Source organism: Pimephales promelas, chromosome 18, assembly GCF_988280905.1.
Source record: "Pimephales promelas chromosome 18, fPimPro1.hap1.1, whole genome shotgun sequence".
NCBI classification, from domain to species: domain Eukaryota; kingdom Metazoa; phylum Chordata; class Actinopteri; order Cypriniformes; family Leuciscidae; genus Pimephales; species Pimephales promelas.
The window spans coordinates 29,926,803-29,953,940 of record NC_142786.1 but is presented as its reverse complement, the minus strand read 5'-3'; the positions used below and the strand labels follow the sequence as shown (position 1 = coordinate 29,953,940).

At 37.1% G+C, this 27,138-nt stretch overlaps 3 protein-coding genes across 4 annotated transcripts; 1 reads left to right on the top strand and 2 right to left on the bottom strand.

The window, feature by feature from the left end:
* Positions 1-128: 128 nt before the first annotated feature.
* polr1h (RNA polymerase I subunit H) lies at positions 129-1,639 on the bottom strand. Its single transcript, XM_039680737.2, has 5 exons — positions 1,499-1,639; positions 1,275-1,394; positions 927-1,030; positions 715-824; positions 129-276 (listed from the first exon to the last, which is right to left on the bottom strand). The coding sequence occupies exons 2-5, from the start codon at positions 1,390-1,392 to the stop codon at positions 252-254; spliced, it is 357 nt and encodes a 118-aa protein (XP_039536671.1). The 5' UTR covers positions 1,393-1,394; positions 1,499-1,639; the 3' UTR covers positions 129-251.
* A 6-nt stretch (positions 1,640-1,645) lies between these two features.
* On the top strand, positions 1,646-11,681 carry ddx39b (DExD-box helicase 39B). The gene is made up of 11 exons (XM_039680736.2): positions 1,646-1,749; positions 2,539-2,767; positions 2,854-2,981; positions 3,065-3,157; positions 4,350-4,533; positions 5,280-5,398; positions 8,565-8,696; positions 10,191-10,300; positions 10,390-10,534; positions 10,628-10,775; positions 11,123-11,681. Exons 2-11 carry the CDS (start codon positions 2,539-2,541, stop codon positions 11,137-11,139), a joined length of 1,305 nt encoding a protein of 434 aa, XP_039536670.2. The 5' UTR covers positions 1,646-1,749; the 3' UTR covers positions 11,140-11,681.
* Positions 11,682-15,934: 4,253 nt separating this feature from the next.
* mgat1b (alpha-1,3-mannosyl-glycoprotein 2-beta-N-acetylglucosaminyltransferase b) lies at positions 15,935-25,671 on the bottom strand. 2 transcript variants are annotated; one of them, XM_039680826.2, is made up of 3 exons: positions 25,319-25,671; positions 18,731-19,635; positions 15,935-16,784 (listed from the first exon to the last, which is right to left on the bottom strand). In XM_039680826.2, exons 1-3 carry the CDS (start codon positions 25,326-25,328, stop codon positions 16,083-16,085), a joined length of 1,617 nt encoding a protein of 538 aa, XP_039536760.2. In that variant the 5' UTR covers positions 25,329-25,671; the 3' UTR covers positions 15,935-16,082. The 2 variants fall into 2 exon arrangements, with proteins under 2 accessions (XP_039536760.2, XP_039536761.2); XM_039680827.2 differs by lacking the exon at positions 25,319-25,671 and adding an exon at positions 23,415-23,502.
* Between the last annotated feature and the right edge of the window lie 1,467 nt (positions 25,672-27,138).

Below are 27,138 nucleotides of genomic sequence, written 5' to 3'. Positions count from 1 at the left end.
GTAGTTTTGTGTAAACTTTTATATAAAAATATGGATTTATATTCGGTGTTTTTGTGCATGACTCTTTTTTTTTTAATTATTATAAACGTAAACTGTATAATATAAACTCCAGCAAAAAAGGACTCACACATTTTTATATTTTTTTATTATTAATTAACATTGTGAACAAATAAAAACATTTTTAATATTTAATACTATTTAAATTCAATCAATAACTGTAAAAGACAACAGCAGCAGCAAAGGTAATTTTCTCATGAATCCTCCTTTTCTTGGTACCTGTAACAGAGAAATTAAATGAATATATTTATTCTTGTCAGTACACTGACAGACTGAACTGGTGGCAATTATAATCACTTAAAAAATGTCTGTGGGAGAAAGGGATAAATCACCCACAAATGAAAACTCTGTTATCTTTCACTCACCATCATGTTGTTCCAAACCTGTATGAGTTTCATTCTTCTGTTTAACATACAATAAGATATTTTTAAAGAATGTCAGTAACCAGCCAGTTGGCTGTAGCCATTGACTTCCATAGTATTTTTCTTCATACTATGGAAGTCAATGGGTGCTGTCAACTGCCTGGTTACTGACATTCTTCCAAATATCTTAGTTTGTGTTAAACAGAAGAATTAAACTCATACAGTTTTGGAACAGGGTGAGTAAGCAATAACATTTCATTTTTAGGTGAACTATCCCTTTAGGGTGCATAATTACCTGCAGTGTATACATGTGAAGAAGACTGTCTGCCCTTCATCTGCAGATCTCATCTGTCTTGTATGATACACCATTCCCTCTTTATTACAGCGAGAACATTTCCTGTCAATCTAATGAAACGTTTGCAGAAAATGAGAAACTGGTCAGAATGATCATTACAAATAGAACTAATAGTTTTAAAGAATTAATTACTGTTTTTTGAAATAACTTACCACTGGTCCCTTTAATTCAGCATCTTCCACACTGTCACTAGCAATAGAGCTCTGATCCAAAGGATTAAACACCACCGACGACTTAATAACTTGACCTGTGAATTCTGAGAGAGAGAGAGACCATACAGCTAAATCATTTTTGATTCATAAATCATTTTTTTTAACTTTAAGTGTTGTAAGATCATGCATTCATGTTTTCACACAAATAAATAAATTGATTTAATCTATTTTTATTTTAATACAATGTATTTAGTTAAAGTTATAGTTTTTCTCTAAACTTCACCGACTAACAGTTTGAAAACCCCTGCCATAAATTACATTTTATGACATAAAAAAGATCTCTCTTACCTTTAACAGATATTTCAAAAGAGCATCGAGGGCAGGTTATAGTATTTTCCCTGCCAGGCACTGGGAGAATGTTTCCACATTCAGGGCAAAAGTCGAGGTCACCTTTAAAACATGACATTGCTAGGAAAAAAAAATAATTACAGAGATTTATTTTACACACCACATTCACAGCGTTCAAAACCAGGGCTTCTGGTTAAACACGTGTCCACATAAACAGAACTTACTTATCAAAGTTCGAATACAATAGTTTTAAAGTTTTGCCAGGGGGGAGAGTGCTGCAATATCTACTCTAGTTTTAATAATAACAATAACACGATTTCTTCGCTAAAAACTGAAATGTCTCAAGGCAGTTTCACATGTTGGGTCCTTCATCAAAACACTCAATTCGTCGCTTTTTGATGACGTTGCGAACGTATATCCAGCAGGCAGCAGCAGGTGTAGTGAAAAATCCAACTGCTTCATACAGCATTTCGAGGTAACTGCTATTATTTCATTAAAATAAAATTAACAATCAACACAGGAAGTGATAATAGCCTTTATATTCCGTTAGAAAACACACAGGAATGTTGTGTCATACTAGTGTATGATTTGGCGCGTTGGATATCTTGGGCTAAACGGATAAGCTAATTTTCCTTCGATTTCACAGACAATTTCCAGACTAAAATGCATTATTGAGCTGTTTAACTGAAAAAAAGAAAAGAAAAAAAAACTTGCATTGACATATCTTAAAATATGTCAGTGTATTGTTTTGTCTCAAGATGCATACCAGTATTTTCTAAGGCAGGTTTATAAAAGCCCATTAAATGTCCTAATTGAACTAATGTCTAATCCTGGTTTAATCTAAACCCTGTCTGTAAAACCAGGCGATAGTTTCTTAGTTTAAAGCGACCTGTCCCCTTAATTGCATGCATATTACTTAATATAAAACAACAACTTTTAATAAATTGTAATATCTAGCAATAGTTTTAAGCTGTATAAGCTGAGTCTGTATATGTTATCAAATCGAATAAAATAATACCGACATACATTTCTGATTCCAATGTTATTTATGATCATGTTATGATGTTATCAAATAGAATTATAAGTATCATTATAGTATATTAAAAAAATATATATAAGCACAGACACACATAAAACGACAATTGTGTTAAATAATACACACACAAAATAGCAGCAGATAATATCATACATAATAATGATTGACAGGAAGAGGCAGTTTGATTATATTTTTGCATTTACCGTTTTATTCCTGTCTCTCTGCAAGATGACGGAGAACGACGTTGATAATGAGCTGTTAGACTATGAGGAGGATGAAGTTGATGGCGTTGCTGGAGATACAGGGCTTGGACACAGCGACAGTGTCATATCCATCAGGAAAGAAGGGGTCAAAGGGTCATACGTGTCCATCCACTCCTCAGGATTCAGGGATTTCCTTCTCAAACCAGAACTCCTGAGAGCTATAGTAGACTGTGGCTTTGAGCATCCATCTGAGGGTGAGCAATTCTACATGTGCTCATATAAGGTCATTTGATATCAGTTTAAGTTTAGTATGAATACATTTGTGTTTTTCCTCTTTCAGTTCAGCATGAATGCATTCCTCAGGCGATCTTAGGGATGGACGTTTTATGTCAGGCCAAGTCTGGAATGGGGAAGACGGCTGTCTTTGTGTTGGCCACCCTTCAGCAGCTGGAGCCAGTGACCGGTCAGGTAAAATGCTCTGAAAACAAAGAACTAAGACATAAAGTGTGCTTTATGTGTTGTTGACTTGACCAGTAATTGTTCTCACCCAGGTATCAGTGTTGGTGATGTGTCATACTCGAGAACTGGCGTTCCAGATCAGCAAAGAGTATGAGCGCTTCTCCAAATACATGCCGAGTGTCAAGGTAGGAAGATGTTCTATTTGAACCCCTTTCATATTTGTTTTAGAATGACTAATTTTGATATATAGCAATTTCAAACACTTTCTATAAAAATCTGATGAATTTCATTATTCAACACAAGTTTTGGAACCAAACCTAAATAATTACATCATTAGGTTAGAAATCTTTATTAATCCCCTTGATGGGAAACTCATTTGCCACCATTACACATCAAAAACAGCACAAGCAATTAAACATTACAGCACAATAAATCCATACAATAATTAAACAGCTTCATTAAAAAAACCCTCACTGCAACAGGAATTAAAGACCTTATAAATCGCTCAGTAAAACACAGAGCCATTCCTAATGTCTCAATAAATTAACTTTTAGGTTCACCAAAAGTATTAAATACGGGATGACCTTCATAAGTCAAAATCATTTTTAATTTTGCCCTTGTTCTCTTTTGCCATCGAGACCTCAAGTGAATCCAATAACCGAACCTTGTCAAACTACCTCCTACCTCCTCAAAACAAAGCACTGCATAAAACAAAACACTGGCCAGGATTACTCGATAAAAGACACGAAGAAGCTTCCTACTAATACCAAAAGTACTCATGATTCTTAAAAAGAATAATCCTGATTGTGCCTTCTTGAACACAACCTCACTGTTCTCACTTCCAGTTTAATTTACGGTCCAAATGGACACCAAGATATTTAGAAGACTGAACTATCTCCATCTCCTAAATTCAATAATCAACTCGTTGGTCTTCTCTTTGTTCTTCTCAACACTCAATTTTAAAACGTTTTCAACACACCATTAATGTAGACAACTGATTCCTACCTGATATGCAGAATGCATATGTCAATCAATTTGACATAATTATCTGAACTTAATGTAGTACTGTCAAAATATTTAACACAACCATCAAATTTTACAAAATATATTTTTGCATACAGCACCAAAAATGTCTACCAAATTCCTCATATATAATGATACATAGATAACACAGCCTTGCTACTGTGGAGTATCCCTTAAAATGGTGGAAATAAAATATTTTTCCATTGTAAAAGGTTTCCATAATATAATTAATATTACACTTACTTTTCTATACACTTACCCGTATTGTTTGCCACGTCACTGTAAATTCAGGAGTTTCATTTTAAAGTCAAACTTTTCTCTCATGTGTTTGCTTACGCTGTCTCTCTCCCCCAGGTGGCAGTGTTCTTTGGGGGTTTATCTATAAAGAAGGATGAGGAGGTGCTGAAGAGAGAGAGCCCTCATGTGGTGGTGGGAACTCCTGGACGTATTTTAGCTCTGTCTCGCAACAAGAGTCTCAACCTGCGACACATCAAGCACTTCATCCTTGATGAATGCGATAAGATGCTGGAGCAACTTGGTGAGCAATCTCTTTTTGAACTATGGATGTGTTGGAATGGAATAGTGTGCAGTTTACCGTGTACTGCCTACTTTTCTTTATCCAAAAATTCAGACGTTGTCTTAATAGACCCCTTTTCAGTTAGTAAACATTAGGGATGGGCAACGATTAATCGCGATTAATCGCATCCAAAATAAAAGTTTGTGTTTACATAATATATGTGTGTGTAGTGTGTATAATTTATATGTATATATAAATACCATAAATACCCACACATGCATGTATATATTTAAGAAAAATTTGTTATTAATATATCAAAAATTTATATTTATATATAATATTAATTGTGAATAAATATATATAAAATATATACATACACATATTTCTTAAATATATACATGCATGGGTATTTATATATACAAACTAATTATACACACTACACACACATATATTATGTAAACACAAACTTTTATTTTGGATGCGATTAATCGCGATTAATCGTTGCCCATCCCTAGCCACGGTAACTTTTTTTGTGGGTGGAGCTTAGGTGGAGGCAGAACAATCCCACTGGCCACTTCCCTAACGTCAGTTTGTTTTTAACAATGACTGGAGAAAATCTGATTTTATCTTTATTAGCTTTTTTTATTTGTTTCATATGTCCATAGACCGTTTGAAAAGACTGCTGGAACTTCAAACGGGATGGGTTCTATGGTCAAATAATTCTGACCAGCACTGTAAATGAATTTATCTTCTACTGTCTCCTGCAGACATGCGGCGGGATGTCCAGGAAATCTTTCGCATGACCCCTCACGAGAAGCAAGTCATGATGTTCAGTGCTACCCTGAGTAAAGAGATCCGTCCCATCTGTAGAAAGTTCATGCAAGATGTAATTACGCCTCTCCTACTTCTACCATGTCAACAGCTCCTTCCCTTCACAAGACCACCTCATATACACCTGAAAGAGATCCATTTACGACCTCCCTGACACATCGTAACACTAAATGCCCCACTTTCCTGCCCGTTTGATAATCACAGACTAGGCACAGCAAAAAAGATGTTAAGTCCTTAATCCTCACCTCAGCTGGCAGTGCTGTGTCGGCATTTGGCAAACACGGTCACCCGTCTGTTTGGCCAACAGATATTGCACCATCCATCAGGCTCAATCCTCTGTAAATTTAAACAGATCCTTTAACAACCTTTGCTAAAGTCATGAAGAGTCCATTTAATATATTTTAAACACAATAAGAGGATGTCTTTAAGGGAAGGATGTAGTGTATCTTCAAATAGGGCCATAAATCAAAGCATAAACACATGTTTAAATATCATTTAGGGAGTTAATTATGAAAAACAGGCACAACTCTTAACAAAATCCCTCATTAAAATAATACTCCACTCTCTGTATCAATGCATCAAGACAAATTGCTTTAGTTCCCGCTTGACTGTAATTCCAGCCTGGAGATTTGTCCTCAAGTAACCTTTAATTAAAAGAAGCACTTGTTGGAGCTTCAAAAATTCTGTTGCCAGCTGCCAGACACTCTCAAGGGGCACAAAACTTTAACCGATAAAGTGTCGGTCTAACAAAGCAAGCCAGCTGCTAAAAACTACATTAGATTCACGACAAAGTGGCACTCCAGGGCTGCAATTAATTACTCTTTAACAAAGCAAACAGCATAATGAAATCCTCTGGGGAATAAAGCGAAACTATTGGTGGCATTAATGAGTTCAGGTGGACCAGCCAATGATGGAACATCTCTTCATCAATCCAGCTGACAGGCCTCATCTGCCCCAAAGAAAAAAAGAAAGTTTCCAAGTTAAAATCGAGGCAATAAAACTGGCCCGAAACGGAGAAGAAAGCTTGCGCGGGTGTGAGGGACAAGACAAGAGAGAGAAAGGGAGGATTAAGCTGCGGAAGACTGGATCGAGAGGGTTGAGATGATGAAGAAACTTAGTGGAGAGAGGAGATATGCGCGGGTTTAGATAGAGACGGTTAGGTGGCAAAGAGCAACTGAAAGCCGGGACTCAAACAGAAACCATGAATAGTAAAACACAACTTTTTTTCACCTATAAAAAAAATCTGAATGACTTGAGGGGTCTAAGTGACGTGGCTCTTCTAAATATTCATGAACAAATTCATGTTGCACCGTAAGATCGTTTAAAATAATGACTCTCAAACATACTCATTTAGTGAGAGTTACTATACAAAATTTGTATTCATATTCAGATGCAGCCTAATCCACTTTGAAGCTATATTTGGTTAAAGACAATATAGTAAAATAAACTTTAGACTGACCAGGAGGATTGATTGACAGGTTTGCTTTAACATCTAAGGTAAGTGGAAAGATGTGTGTTAGACACTAATAAAGGTGCAGTATAGTGCTTTTGTTAAGGGCCTAATAGTGATAGAAAATAATTATGAACTCAGTAACTTTTACTTGGCCACCACTATTTGTTATTCTTCCCACAACCCTTATATTAGTGGACCAGATCCTAAAACGTGTCCCACCTGCACAGATAGATCAGATTGAGGATGTTCTCTGTATATTTAATTTAATGAATGAATTTGGCCTTCTGAATTGATTTCCCACTGCTAAATGTTACATAGTGTTGCAGTAACAATGTTAGGATGTGGATGAGTGTTTAAAGTTAACATGAAATGAAACGGACTGCAGCTTTAAATACACTTTAACAAAAGCAATTATTCATATTTTTTTAAAAGTTACGTCAATACTGTCAACAACTGAAAATGTGGAATTGGAACTTAGATAATTTGATTGTAGAACGGTTTCATCTAGCATATACATGTTATTTAGACTACAGTTGGCCTTATTTAGACTTTCCGTCCAAATACCAATTTGTGTGCATATCTGGTTGGAATCTGATTATAATTAGCTTGTGTGAACGGCCCAAAAAAAAAAAAAAAAAAATCCACATTAAATGCGATTTTTACAAATCTGTTTCGAGCAATGTGGTTTGAAGTCCTATTAATAATAATTGGATTTAAACTGACTGTGAAAATAGCCTTTAATCAGGTTAATCAGGATTTGGACTGACAGTATGAACACAGCCTTAATGACTCAATATCTGTTTGGTTATTTTTAACATAAACCAAGTAGTGGTTGATGTTTCGTATTGTGATGCACATCTGAGTAAAACAGATTATCAAAAAAAAAAAAAAAAAGTAAGCTGAGGATATCTATGCATTATTTTTTGATTGGATCTGCCTCCATCCAATGGGAAAAAAAATTCTATATTTTAATTAAAATTGTGTTTATATAATTTAAAAAAAGGTCAAAAATAATGAAACGCATGCACGTGATTCATAAAACACATGGAAAACATTCATAAAAAGATCCACATTAAGACATACAATCAACCACATTAAGAGCAGGAATGTGTATTTGGAAAGCAAATAAGGGTCAGTTTTGATTTCATGTTGACTTTATACTACTTAAAACTCCTTACAATTTCATGTCATTTCCAAACTGCACATAAATTTTTAGTTTTACTTTGTGTTTCTCAAAAGATCTGTAGTTTTTGAACGTTTATTTAGAAATTGCACAGATATGATTTTAGGCTTGAAAATGGGAGCTAAATATAGTCTAGGTCAGCAGGGTAGCATTTATCAACGTGTTTGAGACTGTGTGTGTGTGTGTGTTGCCTCCTCATTGGCTTGGGATGGGAGGGGAGGGTGAGTCTAACCTCCATCCCTTCTCTTCCCTCCCTTTCTCCTGCTGTTTCATAACTCTCTCCTTTCTAACACCATGTTCTCCTTCTCATTGTCGTTTTCTAAAATCTTTATACCTCTTTTGTCCTTGTTTTCCTTTGTGTTCTGGTGTCTTTCTTTCCCTGTCCACATCGACACCCATTCCACCCATGCCGTCACTCTGTCATCACAACCACTTCCTCTTTCACACCCTTGTAACACTATGATCTGCACCTCCCACGTCTTGTCAACTTTCCTGTGTGTGTCTTCACACAATCTTAACCCCCTGAACCTGCACATTCCTCTCCCACCCCTCCTCACCTCCCCCTGCTTCCACTGGTTGTCCTAGCCGATGGAAATTTTTGTGGACGATGAGACCAAGCTGACGCTTCACGGCCTCCAGCAGTACTACGTCAAACTGAAGGACAACGAGAAGAACAGGAAGCTCTTTGACCTCTTGGATGTGTTGGAGTTTAACCAGGTACCTCAAGAGTCCACCAAGACACACACAAAAGTCAAGATCCCACGTTTAAAGGGTTAGTTCACCCAAAAATGACAATTAAGTCATTAATTACTCACCCCCATGCTGTTCCATCCCCGTAAGACCTTCGTTCGTCGAATAAAGAATAGTCGAATAAATAACGACTTTATTCGAATAGTCGAATAAAGTCGTTATTTTGTTTGATTTTTCACACAAAAAGTATTCTCGTCACTTGATAAGCTTATCGTTGAGCCACTGTTGTCACATGGAATATTTAAACATTTTCTTCAATGACTTTCTGGGCCGTCAAGATTCGAGTCTGTAGCAGTGATCCACCTCTCAAATTTAATAAAAAATATCTTCATTTGTGTTCTGAAGACGAACGAAGGTCTTACGGGGTTGGTACAGCATGGGGGTGAGTAATTAATGACTTAATTTTCATTTTTGGGTGAACTAACCCTTTAATCCATTCAAATCTAGAGTGACTCAAAAGATACTAGGGTTAACCGCTTAAGTTTGCAAAACTATTCAAACCAAAATTTTCCACTGTCTAATAAACGTTGCACTCTAGTCGTTCACAGGCTGTAATGCAAAATACCATTTGAATACAGGTTTAGTTAAAACAACTTAAATGCAAACTACACTCTGGATTGGAACCATTGAAGTAAACTTTTGTGAGGATAAAAGATTGGTCAAAACTACAATGAAAATGTGGGATTTTATTTTAAACCTAGAAATAACATGATTATTTGCAATGTATTTATTATATGAAGAGTTCAGATGCAAAAGCCTCTAAATGCCATTTGAAATTTTCTTCTAGAATGATCATTTTTATCAAGCTTGTATATTTAAGTTCAGTGATTTCACTTAAATGGCAATGATAATTATCTATTAATTGTTATTTAACTGAAATTACTGAACTTAAATATACAAGTTTGATAAAAATCATCATTAAAGAAGAAAATTTTAAATGGCATTTAGAGGCTTTTGCATCTGAACTCTTTATATATAGTTTGGGGTTGATAACATGTTTTAATGTTTTTAAAGTCTATAATGCTCATTAAGGCTGCATTTTTATAATGAAATATTATTAAACATTAAAGTTCATGGTTTCAATTTGATTTAAAAAATAATAATATATAGGATTCTTTGATGAAAGTTCAAAAGAACAGCATTTATTTGAAATATTAAGCGTTTGTGACATTAAAAGAGTTGTTACTGTCATGTTTTATTAACTGAATTATATATTTAGGCCTATAGATTCACTATTACTTTCTTATACTTAATATAGACAATATTAATAGCTCTATCTTTTTTTTTTTTTTGGCTTGCTGGATGACAATGTTTTTGGTTTTTTTTTCACCAAGTGAACAAAAAGAATAACCTAAGCTTTAAAAAAAGTGAATGGGTGGATTTGTCCATTAAAATTTGTTGTATTGTCATTTTAATGATGAAACTTGGTTGGTACGGTGTTACAGCTGCTTAGTATTGCAGGTGGTGATCTTTGTTAAATCGGTGCAGCGTTGTATCGCTCTTGCTCAGTTGCTGGTGGAGCAAAATTTCCCTGCCATTGCCATTCATAGAGCGATGCTTCAAGATGAAAGGTAGAAAAATTCTCACAATATAATGTTATACTTGAGATGGTAGGATTTTTGGGGACTCGTGTCACATCTGAGTCTGATTATTATCCCAGACTAGCTCGATATCAGCAATTTAAGGATTTCCAGAGACGAATCCTGGTGGCCACAAACCTGTTTGGCCGAGGTATGGACATCGAAAGGGTCAACATTGCGTTCAACTACGACATGCCTGAAGATTCGGACACGTACCTGCATAGGGTCGGTTCAGTTCATGTGACATTGGCTTATGTCAAACAAAGCCACATAATGGGCTGTAAATGGATTTAGCTTTAACTTTTCTCATTCCTTCAGGTTGCTAGAGCCGGCAGGTTTGGAACCAAAGGTCTGGCCATCACCTTTGTGTCAGATGAGTCTGACGCGCGCACTTTGAACGATGTTCAGGACAGGTTTGAGGTGAACATCAGCGAGCTTCCAGAGGAGATCGACATCTCGTCGTACAGTGAGTGTTAATATTTCATCTTTACAGGCTGGTTTTAAAGGGTTAATTCACAAAAACACTAAATTGATTTGTTTTATGATCCACAAAAGAAGATTTTGTTAATTCTAGGTTGCTCTTTTCCTTATAAAGAAAGTGAATTAAGTTAGGTACAAAGTGAGAACATTTGGATGAGCGAGACCAAATAATGACAGAATTCAAATTTTGGGTGAACTATTTCTTTAATGACGGTGAATTTTGAAATTGTCCAGATTTTTTTGTAATGTAAAAAAAGGTTTAAAAGGTTTTTTTTTTATTTGTGCAGTCATGAGCACTTACGTGATTTCTCCTTGTGCATCTATTTCTCCTAGTTGAACAAACCCGATAAAGAAGACGACACATCAGGCAGCAGTTTTTTCGGAGGATGCGTTGCATGGCATTGTAGCATTTGGTAGCAACTGAGAGTTTTTATTTCATATAGATTTATTGTGTTAGTGTATACTTGAACAGATCATATCACAGTGTTATCCTAAATGTGGTGGGTTTCTTAATTCCTCCTCAGTAGGTCAGTTCTGTTTTTGCTTGTTGAAAAGGGAAACAAATTATTTAACATTTTATTATTTTTCCTCTCAATATGAATAATTTCCCGTTTGCCTTATTCCGTTTTAGTTATTTATAATGAAGAGGCATATTTTTTGTTTTGTTTTTTGTGTGAGGAGTTTATCATTGGATTATAATGAACCATACAGTTTGCATTGATGTAAAATTATTTGAAAGTTATTAAAGATATTAGCCGTTATCCTGAATGCTTGTTACCAGTAAAGTAGGTATTAATGAAATATATTCAGTGTTCGTTCGATTGCCAGACCAACGGACGCTTTGTTTAACTATCAATGCTGGTTAAACCAAATAAACTATGTTTAATTTACAGACACTGTTTTTTAATTATTTAAACATTTGCGTTTTCACACTTCTCACATCTCAAAAGCAGATCGCAAAACTTTTGGCTGATACCTGAACACTCAAATTTCCCTTGTTCGTGTAATGTAATTTGTCATCAGCACAGTCCACTGATGTCTATCCATGTGCACCTGATTGTTTTTTTTTTGTGTGTTTGCACAGACAAGAGTGTATATGCGGGTGATTTGAATGCTTGAAAAACAGCCCACTGGATTGCATCTGTCCATATATGTTTGGTAACACTTTATTTCAATAGTCCACTTTAGACATTCTACTAACTATAAGTCACTTTTCAACTACATGTCAACTAACTGTCATTAGAGTATTAGTAGACTGTCAGCTTAATATCTGCTAACACTTTATTTTGTTGGTCCCCCAACAGACGTTCAACTGACAATAAGTAACTTGGCGACTACAAGTAAACTTATTATCCTAACCCAAAGCCTAACACCTAACCATAACCTGACTGTCTACTGATAGCCTACTATAATATACTAATGCTCTAACGAGAGTTACTTGACATGTAGTTGAAAAGTTACTTATAATTAGTAGAACGTCTAAAGTGACTATCGAAATAAAGTGTAACCACAGAACTTGTCTTCACCGCATCGGGGCTTTTCCAGCATAGCATTTCATAAGCCGACCTAGTTTTGTTTGCAATAACCAAGTAGTTCAAAACTAAAACAAGATTTGAGCCTGGCTGCTTATTGTCCCAGAACCACCATTTCTGAAGTAAAAAATTTTAAGAAGTGTTCCCAGATATGCATTTTCCCTTTTCCACCATCAGAGTGGCTTGAAAGAGGTCTGACATCAGCTCTTTCAAACAGTTGTCAATTGTGAACACACACACACACACATTGAAGTTTCAAAATATTTTCATTTACTTTTAATGAGTTTTGAAACTCATTGAATCTGAGCTGATGTAGCTATATGATCAAATCAATCAATCAATCATGGTAGATTCAGATTAGATTAATGGCTATTAAAGGGAAAGTTCACTTTGAAATTAATTTTTGATATGTTTTAGCTTACCTCAAGGGCATCCAAGATGTAGGTGTCTTTGTTTCCACAGTATTTTCAATTTTGACATTTTTCGGTCAGACCGGTGTTGTCTGTCAGTCATATGCAGGGTATGTGGGTCCACCTCAAAGAGCATGCACAGAGAAGTCAAAATGAAACATGATTTAATTACTCGTGAATGTAAGTACACATTGGTTTGTGTGAGAAGACTAACAGTATTTATATAGTTTTTACCTCTTGTTAACCAGCCGTCGAACTTATCTGGATCAGAAGTCCACCTGATCCGAACCAAAGAATGTCTATTTGGCTTTATGCATAGCTTCACTACTTCCTGAATTTCAGCCAGCTCCTTGTTTCCTGTCTGCCATTATTGGACACATTAATTAATTCAGGTGTGCTTGACCTCAGTAGTCATGGCAACAATAATCAGACACACCTGAATTAATCAATTTTGGCTGGTTACTTCTGGGTTCTGGACTGGCTGCAGTAACGCGTCTCTGTCCATGCGGGGGCGCTCGCGGTCGAGTGCAGAATGAATGGGAGTCAATGGGGTTTCACCACCATAAATCCACTTTTCTCAGGATTTAATTTTTTGTCAAGTAATTTGAAAGTTGCTTTCAAAAGGGAGGGCTAAGAAAATACACTCAGCTGAAAATTGCATTTTTAAGTTAATTTATATGTTCTAAAAATCCGTTCAAAAATGTGATGTCACACAATAGCAGAATGCTAGCATGTTCCGGCCAACAACAGCCTAACCTGTAAGAAATCAAAAGGACACAAGTACTCGTTCAGACTTTTGGCCTATAATCTATATTGAACTTGCGGAATCAACAATAAAATCTATTTTGATTTAACGACAAGCAGACGAGGTGAAAGAGACACATTTAGCCGTTTAGCCCCATAGACTCCCATTCATTCTGCACTCGACCGCGATCACCTCCAGTGGAATTCTAATGGAACTGCAACCAAGATGATACACAATGGGGCTAATAAGCTCTATGCACGGCGGTATTTCCGGTGAAGGATTAAGGATGCTCGATAACTTCCGCCGATCGTAGAGTCCAATGTAATACCGAGAATTTATATTGAATTTTATACTCCATGGTTATAATAAAGAAACGTTAGTCACAAAAACAGATAAAACAGACCCTCGTTGTGTTTAATTATGCTTCTTTTTAAAATTATATTAAATAAACATAACTATATATAAAATTACATCCAAACGTATGTACGTTTCGTTTCAAAGACGGGAGTACAGTAAATTTTGAAGACTCTGCCATAATCCCGTTTTCCTCGGTTCTCCTCCGCTTAAATCTCCACAACCGGAAATGGACGAGCATCCTTACGTCAAATGCGGAACTTATGCGTGCATATAGCCCATAGGAAGTGCCAAGGCTCTCCGTTAGACGGGCTCTGGTAAAACTCCCAAAATCTCGGTGTAAACATTGCGTGACGTAGACGTGCGAGAGATCACTTCCGGCGTAACATCTGGAGACGGTTTAGTTCGGTTCAGTTGGACATCTGATTCAGATCAGTTCGACGGCTGTTTAACAAGAGGTAAAAACTATATAAATACTGTTTGTTTTCTCACACAAACCACTCGTTTCGTGTCTTAGGACATCAGTGTGTACTTACATTCACGAGTCATTAAATCATGTTTAATTTTACCTACATCTTGGATGCCTTTGAGGTAAGCCAAAACATATCAAAAATTAATTTCAAAGTGAACTATCCCTTTAAAACACAAAATGAATGCCCAATTCGTCTTATCAGTAACATACACATCCTTTGGCATTTCTAAAGTTGCTGGTGGTAAAGAACAGGAAAAGAACATAGTAAAGTCAACAGCAGAGAACCATGAGACGGGAAGTCAACAGGACACAAGAGGAATGAGAAAGGAAATCTGGAGCGACAGAGACGTCACAGGTGTCACAATAGCGCCTGATTCAATGCTGATGTGGGTGGTTTGGACAAATGATCCCTGGAAGGAAGTCAACAGATAAAGATATAAAACAGGAAATAAAAACAGCATATACGGTCAAATATCAAAATAGTCTGTTTTATTCTCAATGTAATAAAGTTATAAACATGTCAGGCAGTGGTTTCACACTTCTTCATACTGTATTAGTATTAACATCAGATCATTTCTCTCCCAAACATTTAAATACAGTACATTTAATTAAAATGTTTCCATCTCTGGCCAACTAAAATCCGATCATTCATCCGTAAGAACATGTAAAGAGATTTTCTATGACCACTGGTTTTGCAACAAACCTACAACATCTTTAAAAAAACAATAAGAGCTCTCCCAGGCCAGGAAGAGCAGTTAAAACAAAAAACAAGTTCAAGTACAGTACTTCAACAGAATGGCACAGCAGAGATGTCGTCCAGAGATTTGGTATGTCAGTTACACAAGCCTTGAATAATTTCTGCCACAAGCTTGAACTTCATAGTTTCAATGGTGCTACATAAAGTCAAATGAACAAGTCTGCGCATTTATATGAATGCATCAATCAAATTAGACAACAATTATACACAATTTTCATTTATAATTATGTCAGGGACTAATAAAACTTAGACAAATGGAATTTTAACACTCAGATTTGGTCTTTCAAAGGCTGAATCTCACGATATATTTGTCAAGAAACATCTGGATATTGAGTTGTTTTTTCTTAAAGCAAAAAAAGATATTACCATTTTAAAATATGCAGTATTACTATATATATATATATATGTATATAGTAAAACTTTCCAAATCATTAAATTAATGACAAAGTGGGGGTTGTGTGACTATTTTAAATCCCCACCCCCCAAAAAATGGACCCAAGAACAGGCTTAATTATTCTTCTGTATGTATGCAAATATAAAAATATTCTTTTCTTTTGATTTTGGAGTTAAAAGCGAGTTATCGTGAGATTCTCCCAAAAGACACTGTGGTAAGATAAAATATAAGACCTCTTGGATGCCTTTTGCATTGATCTTAATCGATGAAGCAAAACAATACTAAAATCAAGTAATAATAAAAAAATGTGATCATTTTTCTTCATATCATAACAAGCGATTCTGCATAAGAGCTGTTTGCAGCGTAACTCCACTATTTTCTCTGAGGGAAGATTGTTGCATGATTGCTGCGCAAATACAATGCACCACCTTTTGTGCTGTTCCCAGCATCCCTGGAAGTTTTTTCCAAGACAAAACAGCAGTTATTTTATACTCACATCTTAGCTTTTCTCAACGTTTTACACCCTGCTTCTGTTTTCTTTGGTTTGAGAGGGCGTTTCTCTCCTTCACTTGTAATAATAGTTGTGAGTTTTCAATTTCTTGTCTTTTGTGGTCCAAACCTCATCCTTCTCAGCTCCAGCTGGTGTCATATTTAGTCCAGCCCTCAGGGGGACCCAGATAAATTCTTCGTCCACGGGATATGAAGCTGACTACGCCCCTGTAACCGGCACGGGGAACCCCTGACTTCAAATCGTCCATAACTCCCAAGTTGCGGGCCAGCACTTTAAAGCTGTCTCTACTGGAGTACTGAACTCGAAATGGCCCAGAACCTTTCAGGCTTCCACCTTGTTGTAGTTCCTCCACCTTCACCAAAGGGGCTTTATACACTTCTTTTTCAAAAGTTTTATCGTACTTCTCCTTGACCAAGTAGGACAAGTCCAGTTTAGTGAAAGGCACAAATTCAGTATTGAGTTTTATGTAGCGCAGATACTGGTCAAAAAATTGACCCAAACTGACTCCTTTACGGCCGAAAGTTATAGTCCTCGAGATCTCGGGACGAATGCACGAGCGATCCTTCCGCTGCTCGGGTTGCCGCATCCAGTCGTCCCAGAATGCCTTGGGCCACTTGGGCTCCAACTCTGCCCAGACTTCCTTCAAAAGCATCCATCCAAGGCCAGGAAAGAAATCTGTCCGGTAAAGGAGGTCAGCCTCGCCCGGATTGATCAGCCCATCCCGTCCGTTATCATTCCAGGCGGAAATGCACCACAGAGTCGGATCCGAACTCAATATGGGGTAGAGCGCACGGAAATACTCGAAAAAGTCTGGGGCCACCTGTAAGATGAAATAAGAGCAGTTTTAAAGACATTAAGATCAAGTAATAATGAACAAGAAACTATTTCTAAACTATCTGGACAGAAATGGCCAGTTCACTCAAGGTCCTGTCAGTTTGTTCCACCAGTTGGCTTCTTTATAACAATGTAAAAAATATGAGATGGGGCCTTAGGTAATCTCAATGGTGCTTGCTTAACTATGATGCTCAGTAGAGCTAATTAAATAACTATACAAGTACTAGTATAAAAAAATATTTGTCCACCAAATCAAAGTCATGCGGCGACCACCAGATCTGGTGCAACCAGCATGCAGAAAACAGGAAAGTATCACAGAGCTGACCTTGACACTATTTATTTTCGTACTTCCACTATTTATTTTCGCTTCTGAACTAAGTCTGAGACATCAACACATCTCTTTGTTTTCCTCCGGCCTGAAAACACCCTGGCCAATCAACGAACAGAGGACGGGCTAAGAGCAGTGACGTAGAGGCTTAGCGCCGAATTTAAGATGACGTTTGGGGAAAACAAAAACGACCGCGGATAATGGAGACATATTCGCTCTGTTGTGGAGAATATTCCTGGCATTTGTAAACTGAAGCCCGACCGAGAAGAGTGTTTGTTAAACATTTTGAAAGGAGGTGATGTTGTGGCCGTACTTCCGAGTCTGACAGAGGGAGTATCTCGGTCTTGTTTATCTCGTTTAACACCCTTTTGACAGGTCAGTGTCTCCTTTCTTTTCCAGTTCATGCTGTAATCTTGCAATTAAGTTGCAGCCTTTCTGACAGACTCGAGATAAATAAAGAGCTGTGTTTAACAGAACTAATCCTAACTTTGACAGTTGGCTGCAAATATTTTCCTGTTTCTCTCTACTCTCTTCTCTCCATATTAGTTTAGAGGCCCCGATTGTGCCGTGGTTGCGTAGATTTACTTCACATAATCTACAAAAGTCATTCACAGCCATGTGCGCTCCGGTATTTCGCTCACAGGTTTCGTTCGATACGGTTGAGCTGGCGCATAACCAAGCGATTAACCGAATAACCGGATGATTTTATACTTCAGACAAGCGCCCCCTCGCGATAAAGAAAACACTTTTCAATGATGCCACTACGAAGTATTACCAGGCTACCTGCAGACACTCATGACTATGTATTAAAGAAAGTTATGTTATTCTCTAAAAAAAATTACAAGACATGTTTAATTCAGGTTGTAAAATGTCATGTGGTGCAATTCCCCAAAATCATAAGGATGATTAATTTTTCTTTTTAAAACATACATTTACATGTAGTCGAGATGTAAGGGGAGTATGTTATTACTTTTACTTGGTTATTTAATTTTCTCTTCTTCTTGAAATTATAAAAGAGTACGTATAGAGAGTTGTATACAAAGAGTACGTGTTTTAAGTGTGTCCTAAAATATATTTTTAAAAGATTTGTCCATGCCATATTCATGGATAAATGTTATTTATCATTGTCCATTTCACCTTGAGCATGACGGTTTGCTATTTCAACAAAAATTGTAAATTCAACATGGCCACGACAGCCATCAAAGGACACAGTAATGATGAGAGTATGCTAAAAACATGTTTGCCTGAATAGCAAAGTTAAACAAGGACCTTGATCCCTTCCTTTAGAGAACACATGGCAGCAGAACTGGAGCTTTTACCACTGTCCTATTGATGGGTTTTTCGGGTGCATAATGCATATTAGACTTGGTAATCAGTTCACCTGTGAGAATTTCAAAGGAAAGGGTTCAGAAATGTGCAAATGAAAATATTCCCTAAGAGCGAGAGAAAAGCTCGTCAAAATTCCTCTCCGTGGAGGAAAAACGTGACTTACTTTCAGATACGGTACTATTCAGACCTGGTTAACATATAATGATGCTCAAATGCTGGAGGAATGTGACAACATTGAGTACTAGTCATAAATGACAACATATTCATGATCTTACCTCCAAGTCATCCTCCACAATGACCACTGTGGAGTAAGCAAAGACATTGAACACTTGGTTCAGAGCCCAACGGTAGTGCCTGGAGATCTTGTAGTAACCCTGGAACTTCCTGTGATCAGGTCGCACTGGAATGTCTGCAAGATCCGGTTGGCTGATGTGTGTTATCTGACTGCCATAGGAGCCAATCATCCTTGCCGTATCTGCATGGCCACAGTCCTGGCTGACAATGATTGGATAAAGCTCAGCAGAAGGGCGGTACTGTATCAATTTATCCAAACTCCTCTTCACTGTTACTCTGTCACAGGCAATGACGAGAATTGGGATAATGATCTGAGGGCTTGGCTTAGTAGGGGCTACTTCATTTTCCGAAATTTGCTTCTTCTCTTGGTCCAGTTTCTGCTCCTTCGTGACCAGCCGAGGTGGCGTAACCATTAGAGTCTGTGTATTTTTCGGAAGAGTTTTTGTGTCATCTACAATTTTATGACTTAGAGGAACTGTAGGAATCTGCTGAGGTTTTTTCGGCTGCTCAAAGTTCTTTTCGTCTTTTGTGTCCTCAGATTCCCTCTTTCCCAATTCTTTCCGCTGTTCCCATAGTTCCCTGTGACTCTGTATCTGTTTGAGGAGCTTCTTCTGAGTCTCCAGTTCCGATTCAACTTCTTCGGCCAATCTGATCACTTCACCGGCCAATCCGTTAGTTCCACCCACTTTTGCTCCCCATTCCTCTCCGGCCCCTGGTTCAGCTCCGCCTCCCTCACCAAGTCGGCCGATGGGAGGCCTCCCCCATAAGAAGAGGAGGAGTAAGGCGTTCCAGGCGACAAACAGAAATGCTCCACACAAAATAAGAGATCCTTTCTTGCGAACCATGGCCCAGTGACACCACACGAGGGACTGTAGTGAGGAAAATGCTATAAAACGGGGAAAAGGAAGATATAAATTTAAAGATGAGGATAAACCCAAAAATAAATATCACAGATAACAATTTTGTAGACTTGTTCAACTGCTAATGAACACAAATATCTGATCAGCCAATCAAATGGCAGCAACTTAGGCATGTAGACATGGTCAAGATGATCTTCTGAAGTTCAAACTGAGCATCAGAATAAAAGAAAGGTGATTGAAGTGACTTTGAACGTATCATGGTTGTTGGTGCCAGACGGGCTGGTCTGAGTATTTTCAGAAACTGCTGATATACTGGGATTTTCACACACACAAGTAAACTCTCTAGAGTTTATAGAGCATGGTCTGAAAAGAGAAAATATCCAGTGAGTGGCAGTTCTGTGGGCGAAAATGCCTTATGATGTCAGAGGAGAATGGCCAGACTGGTTCAGGCAGCAGTAACTCAAATAACCACTCGCTATAACTGCTTCTCTGAACACACAACACGTTGAACCTTGAAGCAGACAGGCTATACAGTCTCAGTGTTAACTCAGTCTAAGTTCCATTACCATTGGGGAGTATATGTCCTTAAAACAGATGTTGACAGTTTGTCAGAAAACCTGCTGACTGCAGTTATGATGAATCAACCATTGAAGCCAGTTAACCACAAATCAACCACAATCTTATGCGATGGCTCTTTTTCATTCACATCATGTTGTGGTGATGTTTGGATGAGAAACATTGGGCCATGGTAAAGAAGAATTTATCCCAGTGTGGTGATTACCCTTGAATCTTTCATTCACTAACGGTCTCGCCCAATGTTTCATCTCCACAACAGCTTGCCTTCATCTCGAACACAAATTAGAGTATTTCATTCACCTCCATCCACAGGAGGGCTTTAGGAAGTACAAACTTCCCAGCATGCTTTGAAAACTATATGCAAACCCAGCTCTTGGCAGGCTGAGGGCACTCCAGAGTAATTAAATCTGACAGTTTGATCAGACCGCCGTGCGCCATCATTGCGAGAGAGAGCACTCCATAATTATCATGACAGTCAATGATGATTTTTTTTCACATTCGGGTGAACTGAACCAAAAAAAATCACCACGCTAGAGCCGCCTCCTGTGTTTTTAGAGAAATTCTGGATCCCATTTAGCTGACCCCACATGTCTTTTGGCAGCAGGGGCAGACTGAGGCTACTAACTAACTTTTCTAAGCGGGCCATACCAACGTAATTTGTATACCAGAAAGGAATTTCCTTTTAAAAGAGGCCTACAATTCCCAAGAGTGAAATTCGTAAAGATTCGTTCTATATGATGTCAGTTTCACAATTCACTGAAGCACCAAGTGTGGTTTTATGTTACCATGTGTCATGATCAATGAACAGAAGTCTGTCATTGGCAAAGAGTCTCTGCGAGCTGCCAGCCAGGAAGAACTGAGCATCTGCCCCGCCCCCCCTCCTAAAACAGAAACGTGGCATTGCCCAATGGTTCCTGTGTGGATTTAGGAGGTCATAAATATGCTTTGAGTAAGCACTTTTTCATTAGACACAAAACCCCTGGCACTCATGAAAGATGGCCCAAAATTCTGCAGGCACTATCCGCGCAAGAAAAACAACATTATCCAGGTGGACTCCAGCACTGGATACTGAAATTCTGGCTGACAGAATTGATTCCTGAGATTAAATACACGTGCAAAGGTCATCTGCAGTCTAATAATCTAATTAACTGTGATTTCAACTAATGGGTTTTACCCAAGCAAATATTCATGCTTATAGTCAATATACACTACAGAACTAACCCTTTAATCCTAATCCTACCATCACTACATTATGTGTACAGTCGGTAACAATTCGATGGGTAACAGAATTTGGTATATCACTGGGATTCCATTATAGCGGTCATCCGTCAGGATGGATAGATAACTGATCTGTGGGCTTATTGTGGCTTTCTTTGAAGCTGTCGTTATACTGCTTTAGCATTTTGAGCATGAATCAAGGACATTCCTACCTTATCTAGTTTTGAAACATTGCTACCTTGTACCTAGAGCCCGACCGAAAAAGGATTTTGAAGGCCGATACAGATACAAATATTTGTTGGTTTTAAAATCCGATATTCCGATATATCGGCCGCTATTTTTTTTTTTTTTTCAGAAACGCGCAACTAAACATTAACAGATTTCCCTAACATTAGTTATTTTGTAGTTCTTTATGAGATTTAACTATGCATTTTAAAAAGAAACTTGTTTCTTTTATTGTCACAACAGAACAGACTGATGATCGTGGTATTAGATCGCTTTGTGGTTAGCTAGTCTACGATGAGCCATAATTTAGCAATGGATTACGTCATACTGCAAATTGTAAAACATACATATTCAATATAACAGGCCAAGGAGAGATGATGCGTCTCATTGCTATAACGGTCACGCGCTATTAAACAAATACTTCAGTCACATTGTCAAAAGTTAAAAGGACAGTCAGTCAACTACACTAACGTAACGCAACTATTACTAGCTGATTCCACTTCTATCTCGGCTTATTGAACAGCAGCAAAACTGGAAGTGATAGTCACAAATTTTGTCATGCTTATTTGAGTTAAGAGAACTGATGGGGATGATCTTTTAATTGTTATTCAAGCAATGTATCGTGACCAACTCAACAAGTGTTGCCAATAGAGACAGTGTAGAGTGCCCTCTGGTGGACCAACTATACAACTTCAACACTCATGACATGTTTGAACGCGTTTCGTCCGTTTTTATTTTATTTTTGAAATATTCATTTATTGGCCATTATAACTGCTGACAACGATAGGTTGGAAAATGCCTGATATCGGCCTGCCGATATATCGGTCTGGCTCTACTTGTACCTATTATTTCAATTGAGGGACAGAAATCTCTCAGATGGGTTTGGATTTGGAACTACATGAGAGCAAGTTAACAATGACAGAATGTTTCCTTTAATGGAAAGAAACAAGGTTAACAAAAATTTAACAATCTGCATCTGAAGCAGAAGCTAAATCGTTCCACAGGAAATCTACAGCTAAAAACGACCTGCTTCCCTTTCTGAGATTAGCCAGATACTGTTCAGTAGTGAAATAAACTGACAAAGTCCATTCATTGTATTTGCCTGACACTGAGCCGCACACAAAAGTCAATACAGGGTCATACGACTGCTCGTCATCCTATGCACACCACAGATAACACTTTGAACAGAAATCAAACGCAATTCTGCTTAAGGGTTAAATGAAACAGCCTAAAAGTTACAATGTGACAACAGACATTAAAAAACACCTAATAAAGTGCTTTGCACAGGAAAGGTGTCTGCTGTGCCAATAATAACCTCAGTAATCTGGCTGCAAGCAAGTAACTAATCTCCACTTAACCCTTAGTAAAGATGTTTAAGTCTAACACTCATGAATCTACAATGAGCAGGACAGACGGAACCATTTAGGCCTTGACGGGTTTAAAACTCGCCTCATGCTTTTTCCTGAGGAATAAACATTACACACAGATCCCAGTCCTGCCTGCATACATGCTTTAAGCGTAAAGTTTCATCAAAAACACCTGGAATCAAATGCGTTCACTAAACAGACGATTTTTAAAACAGGTAAAAGACAAGATTTGTGCATTTAAAGATGAGAAAAACGGTAAAACATTATTTATATATATACAAAAAAAGCAAGAGACGCCAAGAGATAATGAAGACCACAGTCCAAGAACAAATCAACCACAAAGTAAAACAAGATGTCCAAAAGTTGCCCATTTGGCAGTGGATCGTGTGGAACAGATAAGACGTATTGTTAAGCATTACCTGGACACAGAGCAGATTATGTTTCCCCGTCTCTCCCCAAACTATTCACAAGGAGCTGATCAGCAAGAAACAGATGAGCGAAAGGGGAGGGGAGTAGAAAGGAAAGGGGAGGGAGGGACTGTACCCATGCAAAGAGCCAACACTGCCAGTTAACGCTCCAAAGAACTTTTAACACCCTCCTTCACTCGCATTAACACGTGACATCCTGAAAGGTTCATTTATAAAGATGGACGTTCAGCTGTTTTACTGTTCATAGGAAATGTAGGAACTAGAAATCTGAAAAGATGGAAGTTTAGCTGTTTTATAGTTCTAACCACAAAATGTAGGAAGTAGACCTTTGAACTTTAGAAATGTAGGGGAGAATAAATGAAGAATAAAATGCACTATGGAAACTATAATTATTGTTATAGAAGTGCTACAGTTAGGGTTACTTGAAATATGGTTATTTTGAAACCTTAAACTGTTTGCAGACAATCACATTTTCATTTATTATGAATATAGATGAATACAGTAAGTTCTGGTTAGGGTTATTTTAGTATTATTTATATATAGAAGCTTGTTTCTGCCACAAGCAATTCTGGAAAAAAAAGCAATTAGCTTTTTTAATTTTTGTTAGTCAGTTTAATCTCGCAATAATTCATGGCTTTATAACTCGGTCAGTCTTTATAACTTGCAATTGCAAGTTTATCTCTCATAAATCTGAGAAAAGAAGTCAGAATTGTGAGCTATAAACTCGCAAGTGCAAGAAAAAAAACTGACTAACAAAATAAAAAACGACTTTTTCTCTCACAATTCTGAACTTTCGCAATTGCATGGTTAGGCCTATGGCAATTCAGACTTTTTCTCTCAGAATTGCGTAAAAAACTTGAAATTTCGAGTTATAAAGTCAGAATTTTAAAATAAAAAGTAAAATGTGGAAAAAGTCTGAATTGTAAGATAAAAAGTTGCAATTCCATGGCGAAAACAAACTTCCATTTACATACTTATTATAGTATTTACTCAAATTTTGAATTTCCTTTTATTTTTATGTTTTCAGTTTCATTTTACTTTAAGCTTTAGTATTTTTGTTATGTGCTATGGCATTTTTAATTTGCCTTTTGTCAATTTTTTCTATTTAGCTTTGATTAAGTTATTTTAGTCCTTTAAATTAAACTTATTTCAGTTTATTGCAAAGGCAACATTTCCTTGTTTTTGTTTCTTTACTTTAAGATTTTCATCTAATTTTCAAACTGTATTTCAATGAAATTTCGACTAACGCAAACGACTTTTAATAGTTTTAGTCAACAAAAATAATGCTGGTCCTGGAATTTGATTGGCTGGACACATAGCCTACATTTATTTACTATTGAACTTCTTCCATTTTACATATTATTTGCAAAGGCTATTACATTACATTATATTATTCTATTTAATTAGTTGTTAAATAAGTTTCCTTAATAGGGACAACAAACAGAATTTATCTAAAAGCGCTTAAGAAACAAAGAATTACACGACATACACAACTGATCCACATATATTTGTCTGAGGGTAAAGTAGTCTCTGTTATAGTGTAAGATGACGTGGCATTGTGTTTAACTTGCACAACATGCTTGACCGGTAAAATGTGAGTCGCACAGCTGAAGTCTGTCATCACAAACACTAGCAGAAGGTCCAGAACACACACTATTGAGTTGACATGATGTTAAAGGTTCAATGGACCGCCTTTCCCTTTTGATCCCCAGAAAGAGATGCACTAAACCTGCCTGAAGCTGAAACTAATGCCAAAATATGAGTGTCCTCTTAAAAATGATGTATTCATAGATGCATTCAAGTCTTTGAAACAGTTTCGCATTCACACTGGGGAAATCACAGTGGTATTTGATATAACAGTGGCTAACACTTACACAAACCACGACCGCTCTCACCTTTCATCATCTCTGAACAGGATGGTGTTCAACGGAGGGATGGCCGTGACCGAAGAGATGCAGGCCGTCAGAACGAAAGCTTCACTTTTCACTCTTCATCATCATCCTCATCGGCCGCCTTCACTCGGCACCGCTGTCAACATTCGTCTCTTTCCATTCCTGCAGCTGTCGCCCATTTCAATCTCTACCCGAGTGTTTGTGTGTGCTATCCCGCTCCGTGTTTCACATCCGGTAAGGTCTGCAGCGGTCTGAGCTAGCGAGGTGAGAACGTGCGGTTTAGGACTGTGGTTTAAACGTCCGTTTATTTGCAGTTTTGCACTGATGGAGGGCTTCATTTGACGCCGCCGCTCGTCTGTGTGTTTGTAGTCAAAGCGATTCTCCACTTCCGGATTGACTCATTAAGTATGACCCGCCCCCTTCGCGCTTCCCTCCCCTTCGCCATTTCCCTAGCAACAAGATGCCTTAGCTACCGTCGCGAGGTGGTGATGGGCAGCTCAATGATTGTTACATGCAATAAATATCACAAGATTAAGAAATACATAGGCTAGCCTATTTATTTTTAGCATATTTTAGAGATTTGTTTTGCATTGTAACGTTATCATTATTATTACTATTCTTATTAATATTAATAATTATTATTTATTATTATATAATAATTATTGTTTATTTATAATAATAATAATAATTATTATTATTTTATTTATCATCATTATTATTATTACTAGTGTAATGTAAAAAAAGTAAACATTTTCTAGAACTGAAATGTAAATGTATATTTTAAACAAACCAGCATTCCCAATCCCACAGTTAGGCTACCCTTGATTGAAAAAAAAACACTCTAATTGGATACAATAAAATTCCCAAAAATCATACTATGAAAAACAACCAAACAACCTTAAGTGTGATGATTTTTTCTTTTCTTTTCTGTTTTTTATTATGTCCTTTGTCGAGCACCCAGAGATCCCAGTCCTAGACATATTTTTCCCGGTGATGTGCGTGCTAAATGACAATGGGTCACACAATTTCAAAATCAGTCAATTTGCAAAAAAGGTATAATGCGACAATTACTATGTAGAAAATATTTTACTATTTAACCATAGATTGGTGTTTGGTCTTTTTCACCATTTTTCACCATCTTTTTCACCCCCAGCCCCATTTTTTGCCATCTAAAAGCTCAATATTTGTGTTAAGTTCTGATTTTAAGAGTTCTTCAAATGAAAACCAACAGTCTTGTGCTGTGCAGGTCTGTTCCTCCACCTGTAATAATTTGACCTTTTCCACTGTTGGTTCCACTTGTCCACTGTTACTCCAGATATTTCCTGATATTTCCTCATGACTTATTATTAATATGAATCTCTTGGTCATTGCTCTTATTTCATTTTCAGCACAATGAAGAAAAAAAAAACACATTACTGTTCAGAATACCCTTTGACCATTTGTATGACTCATTCGATGAAAAAACAAATATAGTAGAATAGATTAGAAGGAATAATTAAATTGAAGACAACACAGAGGATGACCTAAATGAGAATGCAACTGATAGGAAGGATTTGATGAAGAAGAGTTCCCTGCTGAGATACTCAGGCAGCAATGACACAATCAACAATGACGACACCTACAGCCAACACACAGAATTGTCTTGTTTTGAAACATGCTTGTGTTTGATAAGGTCAGAAAGCAATATAAACGCATAACATGAGATAACGTTATTGTTATAAAAATGTAACTGCAAAAATCTAAAATTGTGAAATTTTGTGACAATCTATATATATATATATATATATATATATATATATATACACACTAGCATAATGTATAAG